The sequence below is a fragment of the Oryctolagus cuniculus genome, chromosome 20 (genome assembly GCF_051225735.1).
Source record: "Oryctolagus cuniculus isolate XC-2025 breed Fujian yellow rabbit chromosome 20, ASM5122573v1, whole genome shotgun sequence".
Lineage (NCBI taxonomy): Eukaryota > Metazoa > Chordata > Mammalia > Lagomorpha > Leporidae > Oryctolagus > Oryctolagus cuniculus.
The window spans coordinates 49,751,364-49,763,638 of record NC_142886.1 but is presented as its reverse complement, the minus strand read 5'-3'; the positions used below and the strand labels follow the sequence as shown (position 1 = coordinate 49,763,638).

Genomic DNA, 12,275 nt, shown 5'->3' with positions numbered 1-12,275 from the left:
AAAAAGCAAAAACATAAATGATCAGCAACAACCTCTCCACCAATGAGTACAGAACATCATAGATGGGGGGGGGGGAGGGACGGAGGGAGGGAGAGGGGGAGGGGGGAGGGATATCTTCCATCTGCTGGTTTATTCCCCAAATGACCAGGGCTGGGCCAGGCCAAAGCCAGGAGCTTCTTCCAGATCTCCCATGAGTACAGGGACCCAAGCACTTGGGCCATCCTCTGCTGCTTTCCCAGGCCTTTCTCAGGGGGCTGGATCTGAAGTGGAGCAGCCAGGAATTGGACCGGTGTCCATATTGGCTACTGGCATTGCAGGTGGTGGCTTCACCCCCATGCCACTACACCACAACGCTCACCACCACCCCACCACAAGAATTTTAAAGAGGAAAACGGTCCCTCTCCTCATCTGTAGTGTGCTCAAATCTGCTTGCATGGCACCAGAGCTCGGGTGTCACCGTGGAGAACATGAAGTCCACACTGCACACTGCTGACCCCCAGCACCCACAGAACCTGGCACGGCACCTCGAGTGATGGGTTCTCCGAGAAGAGTACACACAGTCACCTTACTAACTGCAGCTCAGTTATGCCTGATTAACCTGCTAAACCCTTGCTGTAGAGCCCCTGCGGCCCTAACTGGCTCTTCACTTGTAAATGCTGCACATCTTCTTTGCAATATTTGTCTCATGCAGCTGGATGGCTAGAGCTCTGAGTACCCTCCTGGCCTCATGCCCCAGGCCTGCCTGGTGCAGACAGAGTGCCCAGTGAGCAGAGACAGAGACAGCGGAGCCTTCCTTCTCATGAACCTATAACGATCCTTCCTCACGGCCAGCAATGCTTCCAAAGAATGCCCTTATACCAGAATCTGATGTGTAAGAATTACATTTAAAATCCTCAATTTAAGTAACTTGCTCTTTTTATAATCTATTCAATTTTGTTCTTACATAACAGTTAAAGATATGGAAATAAGAACTTACAAAAATTTTTGTAGAATACTTAATAAAAGAAATATAGTCACAACTTTTCAAACAATGAATAATTTTCATGACTATTTCATAACTAAATGCACAATGCCATTTTATTTCAGGTAACCACGAAAGCATGATAATCACTAGTACTTATGTGTATATGTTTATTTCAAAATATTTTTCAGTTTAAGAATAGAAATTTATGTATATATAACAATAATTTGTGGTATTTATAAATTCAATTAGTGTCCTTTAATGACAACATCAGATTGGGGCCAGCGCTGTGGCATAGGGGATATAGCCACCACCTGCAGTGCCAGCATCCCACACGGGCACTGGTTCGAGTCCCGGCTGTTCCACTTCCGATCCAGCTCTCTGCTATGGCCTAGGAAAGCAGTAGAAGATGGCCCAAGTCCTTGCGCCCCTGTACCATATGGGAGATGCGGAAGAAGCTCCTGGCTCCTGGCTTTGGATCAGCACAGTTCTGGCTGTTGTGGCCAGCTGGGGAGTGAACCAGTGGATGGAAGACCTCTCTCTCTCTCTGCCTCTCTGTAACTCTGCCTTTCAAATAAATAAATCTTTTTTTTTTTTTAAAAAAAGATAACATTAGATTTGGAAGCTTCTGTTAAGTTATTTAATTTAAGGGGGGGGGCCGGGTGCTGTGGTGTAGCGGGTTAGCCACCCTCTGCAGTGCCAGCATCTCATATGGGCACTGGTTCGATTCCCAGTTGCTCCACTTCTGACCCAGCTCCCTGCTAATGGCCTGGTAAAGTAGAGGAAAATGGCCCAAGTGCTTGGCCCCTGCACCAAGTGGGAGACCTAGAAGCTCCTAGCTCCTGGCTTCTGATTGGCACAGCCCTGGTCATTGCGGCCATTTGGGGAGTGAACCAGTGGATGGAAAATCTCTCTGTCTCTCCCTCTTTATATAGCTCTGCCTTTCAAATAAAAAATGAATAAATCTTTTTTAAAAAAGTTATTTACTTTGGGCCAAAGATTAGTTTTACATAGATTCTGAAGGATGTATTCTGAAGATTTTATTATGAAAAATATCAATGCAAACAAGTTGAAAGAATTTTATGGTGACTATCAACTAGACTTTACCATTAACATTCTTACATATTTGCTTAATTGCATATTTTTATTTATTTATGTTTTTTGCAGTAAAATGTGAGAAAGTTTAGGAATGCTTAAAAGAGCAAAACAATATACTCAAGCATTCCACGTGGAGAAGGGGCTGGCGTTACGGCGCAGCGGGTTAACACACTTATGCCGCCGGCATTCTATACAGGAGTTCCGGCCTGAGTCCTGGTTGTTGTTCCTCTGATCCACTCCCTGCTAATGTGTCTGGGAAAGCAGTGGGAGATGAGTGCTTGGCCCTGCACCACATGGGAGACCTGGACAGAGCATCGGGCTCCTGGCCTGGCCCAGCCCTGGCTGTTGTGGACATCTGGGAGGGTGAACCAGCAGGTGGAAGATCTCTGTCTCTCCCTCTCATCTGATGCTCTGCCTCTCAAGTAAATAAATAAATCTTTATAAAATTGGTGAGAATGGCAGATTTCTCATCAGAAACACTACAAGCACGATACCAGGTGAGCATAATTTTTAAAGGATAAAACTGCTGGCATGGGATTCTGTGTCCATCACTGAAGACAAAAGACCTTTCTAGATACTGAAAGCACTAATAATTCACCACTGGTACCTTCACACTAGAAGGATCACCACACGAAGTCCTTCAAGCCGAAGGAAATGGATACTGGATCCTCTGGATCTGCCCAGCGGATGGAGGATCATTGAAAATGGCAACTCTCATCGGCGCTGCGGCTCAATAGGCTAATCCTCCGCCTTGCGGCGCTGGCACACCAGGTTCTAGTCCTGGTTGGGGTGCCGGATGCTGTCCCGGTTGCCCCTCTTCCAGTCCAGCTCTCTGCTGTGACCCGGGAGGGCAGTGGAGGATGGCCCAGGTCCTCGGGCCCTGCACCCCATGGGAGACCAGGATAAATACCTGGCTCCTGCCATCGGATCAGCGTGGTGCGACAGCCGCAGCGCACCAGCCACGGTGGCCATTGGAGGGTGAACCAACGGCAAAAGGAAGACCTTTCTCTCTGTCTCTCTCTCTCACTGTCCACTCTGCCTGTAAAAAAAAAAAAAAGAAAAAAAAAAAAAAGAAAATGGCAACTCTCAGGGCCGGCACTGTGGCGCAGTAGGTTAATCTTCCACCTGCGGCACCTGCATCCCATGTGGGCGCCGGTTTTGGTTCTAGTCCCGGCTGCTCCTCTTCCAATCCAGCTCTCTGCTATAGCCTGGGAAAGCAGTGGAAGATGGTCCAGGTCCTTGAGCCCCTGCACCCACATGGGAGACCAGGCAGAGGCTCCTGGCTCCTGGCTTCGGATTGGCATAGCTCTGGCCGTTACGGCCATTTGGGGAGTGAACCAACGGAAGGAAAGACCTTTCTGTCTCTCTCTCTCTCTGTCTGTAAGTCTACCTCTCAAATAAATAAATAGAATCTTTAGGAAAAAAAAAAAAAAAGAAAATGGCAACTCTTGGTGAATATAAAGCAATTATTTAAATCTCTTTAAAAATTAGTGATGAAAATAATACACTGCGGGGTTTATAACATGAAGAAAAAAATCCATGACAACAAAAGCAGGAATGCCAGGAAGAAAGAAACGGAGTACAATGCTGGGCAGTCCTTCAACTCTGCTGAGTGGAACTGCCATTTGTCACGTGCAGGCAGACTGATCACGACAAGTCAAGGACACATTCTAGAAAAACTGCGTAAAAAATGAAATTCAAGCACTAAACAGTTACAAAGTCAAAAAAGAATAGAATCATAAAAAGGACTCAACTGATCCAAAATAAAGCAGAAGAGGAGGGAAGGTGAGCAAAGACCAAAGGAGACCAATAGAAAGAAACAGCAATAAGTTGGTAAAGGTTTAAATCTGACTATATCAAAAACACACTAAAAATAAATGTCTGATTAACCAAGCAAACGGAAGACACTGTCTGAATGGATAAAAAGCAAGATCCAACCGTATCCTGCCCACAACGAACCCATTTCAACTCTGAAGATACAAACTGGCCAAAAGTAAAGCAAGAGGAAAAGACATAGCATCCTACACCAGCCAGCAGAGCAGCAATGGCTGTTCACGTCAAGCAGGCGGGCTTCGGGCAGATGCGGTTAGCGGGGACAGAGAGGGTGTATTACAAGGAAGAGTGAGTCAGCTCAACAAGGACACACGCGAAGCATCTCTGCACCAACAACACAGGGCAGAACTGCAAGAAAGAATGACAACAGTTACAAAAGGCAAATAACAAAAGGTCCTATTTAAAATGGCACAAAAAATTAAACACTAATGTACGAGCCTAAAAAAGTATGGAAAACATCTACATGCCGAGAAGTACAAAAGGGGGAGGAAGCCCCAAACGGGTGGACACTCAGACTGAAAGGCTCATGCTGTTAAGATGTTAGTTCTCTCCAAATCTACATATTCAGTGAAAGTCTCACCTAAACCCCTGAAAGATATTTTATAGATGATAACCCAGTTTCATCTGGGTCTCCCACGTGGGTGCCAGGGCCCAAGCACTTGGGCCATCCTCTGTTTTTTCTCTGGAACGTTAGCAGGGAGCTGGATCAAAAGTGGAGCAGCCGGAACTTGAACAGTGCCCATATGGATGCCGGTGCTGCAGACGGTGGCTTAACCTGCTGTGCCACAGCGCTGGCCCCTATTTCATCTTTGTAAAGCTATTTATTTGAAAATAAGAGGGCACACGCATGTGCGAGAGGGACAGACTATTGACTGATTCACTCTCCAGATGGCCACAATGGCTGGGGGTGGGTCAGGCAGAATCAGGAGCCAGGATCTTCTTCCAGTTCTCCCATGTGGGTGCATGGGCCATCTTTTGCTGCTTTCCCTGGGCCATTAGTAGGGAGCTGGATCAGAAGCGGAGCAGCCAGGACTCAAGCCAGAGCCCATGTGGTATGCTGGCGCTGCAGAGGGCAGCTTAAACTACTGTGTGTCACAACACTGGCCCCAGGATTTATTCTTCTGTATTTGAAAGGCAGGGTGACAGAGAGAAAAGCAAACACACACACAAAATCTTCCATCCACTGTTCATTCCTTAAACGGCTACAATGCCTTGGCCCAGCTGAAGCAAGGAGCCTGGAACTTCATCAGGGTCTCCCACGTGGGTGGCAGAGGCCCAAGTACTTGGGCCATTGTCTGCTGCTTTTCCAGGGGCAGTAGCAGGGAGCTGGATGGGAAGTGGAGCAGCCGGGCCTCGGGTGCTCTGATATGGGACACTGGTGTTGCAGGCTGTGGCTTAACCCACTGCACCACGATTCCAGCCCCAATAGGCTGATTTTAACACATCCATGGATGCAACTGTAAACCATTATATTTACTGAAATAAGCCAGCCCCAAAAGGCAGCTATCCTATGTTTTCCTGATCTGGGGTAAGTAACAGAGTACCTAAAATGTAATGTATTGGCGTGAAATGGACATTCTGAGATTTGATGATTGTTCACAGCCCTTGACTCTACTGTTGAGGGACAGTTTTATTATTTTTTTTCATACTATTTTTAGAGCTCTTTACTTAGTGTAATGTCATGAGTATAAAGTAAGATGAAAATAGATCTTTGTAAAAATTAAGAGTGGGAATAGGCGAGGGAGGATGAAGAAGGGTTGGAGCTTGGTTGGGAGGGAGGGGAGGCTGGGAGGTGTCACTGTGTTCCTAAATCTGTATATATGAAATACATGAAACTTGTTTACCTTAAATAAGATTAAAAAAAGGCACAATGAAACTCACAGAAATGCTCACATACACTAAACACCACTCATACTCCACACTGTTTACAACTCAGGAAACCAACCTCTGCCCCACAAAGAGAAATGCTGCTTGTGGGGATGGGCAGTTTGGCTTCTGGCCTTGCACTTGAACTTTCTCTCCCACTTCCTTCTGGGCTTCACTCTGGCCCTCTCATGGTGTCTCTCTCCTGCTGGGTGTGCCCACACTCACATGTGAATACATATTTACTCTCACTTTAAATAAATCCTGCTATCATTTGTGCACCATGAAAAAATACAGTGAAATAAAATATCCGTGGAAAGGTAAAATAATGACAATGGCCAAAACAATTCTGAAAAAGAGGCAAAAGGTTGGAGAATTCAGAAAACCTGATTTAAAAATTCACTAGAGGGGCCGGCATTGTGGTGCAGGGGGTGAAGCCACCGTTCCAGGCTGGAGCACTGGTTCGAGTCCTGGATGCTCTGCTTCCCGTCCAGCTCCCTGCTAATGCAACTGGGGAGGCAGGGGCAGTTGGTCCAAGAACCTGGGCCCTCACTACCCATGTAGGAGACCAGGATGGAGCTCCTGGCTCCTGGCTTCAGTGTGGCCCGGCCTGGCTGCTGTGGTCATCTGGGGAGTTCTGTGAACCAGTGGATGGAAGGTCTCTGTGTGTCTCTCTCCTGCTCTCTGTGACTCTGCTGTTTAAATAAATGAATAAAGAATCTTTTGGCCGGTGCTGTGCCATGGTGGAATAAGCTGCCATCTGCAGTGCTGGCACCCTATATGGGCACCAGTTTGAGTCCTGGCTGCTCTACTTCTGGTCCGGCTCTCTGTTGCGGCCCGGGAGCGCAGTGGAAATGGCCCAGGTGCTTGGATCCCTGCACTTAGGTGGGGACCCAGAGGAGGAGCCTGGCTCTGGAATGATGAAGCTCCAGCCATTGCGGCCATCTAGGGAGTGAACCAGCGGATGGAAGACCTGTCTCTCTCTCTCTGCCTTTGCCTCTTGTGGCTCTGCCTTTCAAATAAATAGATGGATCTTAAAAAAAAAAAAAAAAGAAATCTTAACTTTTTTTTACCGGAGAGTGGCCATATTGAAGATGGTATGGCATTGGTGAACAGCAAGTTCCATAGATGAATGGAAAAAAATACAGCAGGACTCCAGACACAACAAAGGCGAGAAGGCGACTACACAGAGCAGCCAGCGTCTCCATCAACAGGACAAGTGAACATCGCGTGCTGAAAATGACCCGCAAAATGGATCCCAGACCTGGATGCACAATGTAAACTAGGAGAAAAATACAGGAGAAAAGCTCCATGACCTCTGAGATGAAGACACCAAGGGCACGTCGACCAAGGAAACACACCATCCACTGCACTCATTCTAAGTTAAAAACTGTTGCTCGATTAGACACTGTTAAGAAAAAGACAAGCAGAGGCCAGCGCTGTGGTGTAGTAAGTTAAGCCCCTGCCTGCAGTGCCGGCGCCCCATACGGGTGCAGGTTCGTTTCCTGGCTGCTCCTCTTCTGTTCCAGCTCTCTGCTGTGGCCTACGAAAACAGCTGAAAATGGCCCAAGTTCTTGGGCCCCTGCACCTACGTGGGAGACCCGGAAGAAGCTCCAGATCTTGGCTTTGGATCGGCCCAGCTGAAGCCATTGTGGCCATCTGGGGAGTGAACCAGTGGATAGAAGATCTCTTTCTCTCTCTCTGTCTGTCTGTTAACTGCATCTCAAATAAATAAATCTTAAAAAAAAAAAAAAGAAGAGACAAATTACAGAATGAAAGAAAACACTTGAAGATCACTTATTTGGGAAAGGATCTACATCCACAATATCTAATGAGGTTTCAAAATCCAATAATATGGGGCCAGTGCTGTGGCTCAGCAGGTTAAGCCGCTGTCTGAAGTGCCGGCATCCCATATGGGCACCGGTTCAAGTCCAGGCTGCTCCACTTCCTATCCAGCTCCCTGCTAATGACCTGGGAAAGCAGTGGAAGGTGGCCTAAGTGCTTGGGCCCCTGTACCCACGTGAGAGACCTGGAGGAAGCTCCTGGCTTCCGCCTGGTCCAGCCCCAGCCATTGAGGCCATTTAGGGAATGAACCAGTGGATGAAGGTCTCTCTTTCTCTGTCGCGCGCTCTCTCTCTCTCCCTCCCCCCATTTCTCCCTCTCTGTAACTCTGAAAAGAAAAAAACAAAGGAAAAAAAATTGAACAGCTCAGTAAGAAAACAACCCAATTTAAATAAAAAAAGAGCAAGCATCCCAGGGAAGATAAGCGCAGGAAAGGCGCTCGGCATCCTTGGTTGCAGGTAAACGCCAATGAAAACCAGAACAAGATACAGGTCCAATGGGACGGGGAGCAGAAAACGCACACTGCTGGGGGCAGTGTAAGCAGGAGACAGCGCCTGGTTTCCCAGAAAGTTAAACACATACCTGCCACCAGCCCCAGCAGTTCACGTCTCCTTGTTTATCCAGGTTAAGTGAATGCCCACGCCTACACTCACACACAGGCATTGGTAGCAGTTTTATTGCTCCAAACAGGAAACGACCCAAATATCCTCTGCACCATGAGATGATGAGAGGAGACCGAACAATTAAAGGAACAACCGTCGCCAAGGTCCCAAACGAAGGAGACTCTGCGGGCTACACTTACCCTGAGTCTGTTGCTGCGGTACTCTGGACAGCGCAGCGTGACGGGTGCAGACAGGGCAAGGAGCAGCACAAACAGTGTCTGCAGGGGAAGGACAGTGCCTGCATCTTGACTGGTGGCCGCTACAAGACCACCGCGCTTCCCAGGCCTTCAAGGGTGGGCGTTTGGCCCTCTGCTTAAGGAGCCCACGCCCTCCACGAGTACCTGGATTGGATTCTTGCTCCAGCTTTCTGCTAGGGCAGACTCTGGGGGGTTCTCTCACAGCCACGCCAGTCAGGAGGTATCTCACACAAAGTGCCTGAGCCATCGCCTGCTGCCTCCCAGGGTGTGCATTTGCAGGAGTCTGGAGTTGAATCCAGTCCCTCTGAAATGGGATGAGGGCAACCCACGCAGCATCTGAACCACACCAATGGCCCACCCTGGTTTGTCTTTTTTAAGTGGGTAAAGCACCTGAGAGCAGGCAGGCTGCACAGACAGCAGGCGACATGGGACATGGGGACAGAAGTCGACCCCGTGAGTGGACGAAGTGTGTTCTCCTTTGAGGGAACACAGTACTGAAGCGGGCGTCTGCCACCTGTAACCCAGAGACACGACCAGCCCCAGGCCTGTGTCATCACCGCACTTGGCTGGAGTCAGAAGCCTGGGTCTTTGTGTTCCTGTCCCCCACATCTAAATCAAATCTGCCACCAACTCCTGTTCTATCTTCTTAGCATCTCTGTTTCTCTTGGCCCTCAGTCACTTGGTCCGCGCCACCACTTCTCCACTGAACTGTCTCAGCACCCTCCTTCCTCTGCACCTGCCGCTCCCAGTCAGCGCCCCTTCCCGTCCACGCTGCACACTGCAGCCAGGGCAGCAGGGGGCCCAGGTCTGCAGGCACAATGTCAATCCCCAGTCCCCGGGGCCTGGACTCCAGCCCCATCCAATCTGGAGCTCTGGGCTTTGCTCAGACCCAAACCCACCTGACCTCCTCTGGCCTCGGGGCCTTTGCAGAGGCTGCTGTCTGCTGGGAATGCATGTACTCCACCTCCACCTCGCTGGGACGCCGGGCAATGGGTTGAGTTTCCGGCACATGCCCTCACCAGCCCATACACAGCCTGTCTGGCGCTGTCTCCCACACAAGCAAGGACAGGCCCTGTCAGCGTGCAGTCACACTACACAACGCACAAGCATTCTACATACATGTAATTACATGTGAACTGTGATCACATATACGTTATGTTGGTCATGGTGCCCGGGACCCAGCAGGTATGGAATACCCACTTCTTGAGTGACTGGGTGAGCAGAGCCGGCTGTTTCCTGCAGCTCAGCAGGATGGGTAATTCTAGAGAGTGCCATTTCCACATCTCATTCAGCTGACTTGTTCAGCCACCACCCTCCAGGTTACGTTCATCTGCGACTGTTAGCCTTTTTTTTTTTTTTTTTTTTTTTGACAGGTAGAGTTACAGACACTGAGAGAGACAGAGAAAGGTCTTCCTTCCATTGGTTCACCCCAAAATGGCTGCTATGGCCGGTGCTGCGCCGATCCAAAGCCAGGAGCCTCTTCCTGTTCTCCCATGTGGGTGCAGGGCCCAAGCACTTGGGCCATCCTCCACTGCCCTCCCAGGCCACAGCAAAGAGCTGGACTGGAAGAGGAGCAACCAGGACTAGAACCCTGCGCCCATATGGGATGCCGGCGCCGCAGGTGGAGGGTTAACCTAGTGAGCCACGGCGCTGGCCCAAGACTAGTCTTGATGTTCAGGTCTATGCAGAAAATTCCCCTCGAATGACATCTCCTGGGCCTGGGAAAAGGCGCCGTGCTGAGCTCAGTGGAAGAAATGAAAGAATGCGACTTCCCTCTCGGGGAACCTGTGGCGCAGAGGGGGGACCACGGAGGGCTCCTCAGAGCCGCTGTTCCCGTTTCTGGCCTGCCTGAGGATGAGCTGGAAAACAGGCAGGACCAGGGCGTCGTGAAGTTCCCGGCCAGAGGCACGGCTGCAGCCGTGAACGGCGCTGTTTCAGAAGCCTGGTTCTGAAACTTCTGGGCCTCAGGACCCCACTCAGCTAAGAAAATCACTGAGGACCCCAGAGAACTTCTGTTTAGAGAGTCTTACTGACTGATACTGACTGTATTTGAGCTTAAAGCAGAACAATTAAAAAAATAAATCCATTACTTTTTTTAAAAGATTTATTTATTTTACTTGAAAGTCAGAGTTACAGAGAGGCGGAGGCAGAGGCAGAGAGAGAGAGAGGTCTTCCATCCGTTGGTTCACTCCCCAAATGGCTGCAACAGCTGGAGCTGGGCCAATCTGAAGCTAGGAGCCAGGAGCTTCCTCCCGGTCTATCATGTGGGTGCAGGGGCCTAAGCACTTGGGCCATCCTCTACTGCTTTCCCAGGCCACAGGCGCCAGGCCCAATCCATTACATCTTAAGGTAAACAACACACTGACAAGTAAGTACTTCTCCAAACATGGCCGAGTGAGAGAGCAGCACTGCTCTATCTCTGCACATCTCTTCAATGTCTGGCTTCACAAAGACAGGCTGTGCTAACTTTCTGCTTTGGTCTTCAGAACATGGCTCTGGCTGAAATGCAGAAAGAAAATTTGGGGGCCTGTGCTGTGGCGCAGCAGGTTAACGCCCTGGCCTGAAGCACCGGCATCCCATATGGACGCTGGTGCTAGTCCCGGCTGCTCCACTTCCGATCCAGCTCTCTGCTGTGGCCTGGGAAAGCAGTAGAGGATGGCCCGAGTGCTTGGGCCTCTGCACCGTGTGGGAGACCCGGAGAGCTCCTGGCTCCTGATCAGCGCAGCTCCTGCCATTGTGGCCCCTTGGGGAGTGAACCATCGGATGGAAGACCTCTCTCTCTGCGTAACTCTGACTTTCAAATAAATAAATAAATCTTAAAAAAAAAAAAAGAAAGAAAATCTGGTCTCACACAGACACGCAGCTACAGGGCAGGAGGAGGAGTAGGTCTTTAGGGAACCTGTGACCTCTGCGACACACCCAACACCCACCCATCGCTGGGGAGGGGAGTGGCTACGCGGCTGAGACCTCACCCGAGTGCTGAGCTCCTCCGTCCACGTCCAGAGCCAGGTCTCACACTCAGTACCTTTCTATCAGTGATTTTTTTTTTTAAACATAATTTCTGGGTCAACTGGAAAATACTGGTTAGCTGAGTCACACACATTTTCCAAGTGTCACTTACTCATTTCATTATATCTACCAAAAAATCCCATTTGGCCACATTGCTACCAAGCTCAGCAGGAGCCGGCAGTACTGGCAAGTACAAATTTCCCAAAATTCCAAATTTCCCTTAAGAGCTCAAATTTTAGGGGGCCAGTGAGGTGTTGTACTGGGTAAAGCCAGGGCTTGTGACAGCAGCAGCCCATATGAATGACAGCTTGTGTCCCGGCTGCTCCGCTTCTGAGCCAGCTCCCTGCTACTGGCCTGGGAAAAGCAGTGGAAGACGGCCCAAGTGTTTGGACCCCTGACACCCACGTGGGAGACCTGGATGAAGCTCTTGGTTTCAGCCTGGTCCAGTGCTGGCTGTTGCGGCCATTTAGGGAGTATACATTTGGGGAATGTATCAGTGGTAAATCCCCCCTACCCCTTTCTGTAACTCTGACGTTTAAATAAATAAAATCTTTAAGGCAAAAAAGATCAAATTTCATCACTGACAACAAACACCAACAGTTATTTTCCTTAAAGTAATGTTCTCATTTTATCATTGAAAAAAATTTTTTTTAAAAAAAGACTTACTTATTTAAAAGGCAGAGTGACAGAGACAGGGGAGACAGGGATTTTCCATCTCCTGGTTCACTCCCCAAACGGCTGCAATGGGTGGGGCTGGGCCAGGCCGAAGCCAGGAGCCCAGAACTGAAACGGGGTCCCACGTGGGTGGCA

The 12,275-nt window shown here is 49.3% G+C and overlaps 1 protein-coding gene across 17 annotated transcripts in view; it reads right to left on the bottom strand.

The window, feature by feature from the left end:
- The window catches only part of PPP2R5C (protein phosphatase 2 regulatory subunit B'gamma), a 160,523-nt gene that overhangs the window by 40,765 nt on the left and 107,483 nt on the right, over positions 1 to 12,275 (bottom strand). The window contains exon 1 of one of the 17 annotated variants that reach the window (XM_089322023.1): positions 6,829 to 7,032. Coding sequence (XP_089178149.1) covers positions 6,829 to 6,963 — 135 coding nt within the window. The 5' untranslated portion in view covers positions 6,964 to 7,032. 17 annotated transcript variants of the gene reach the window in all.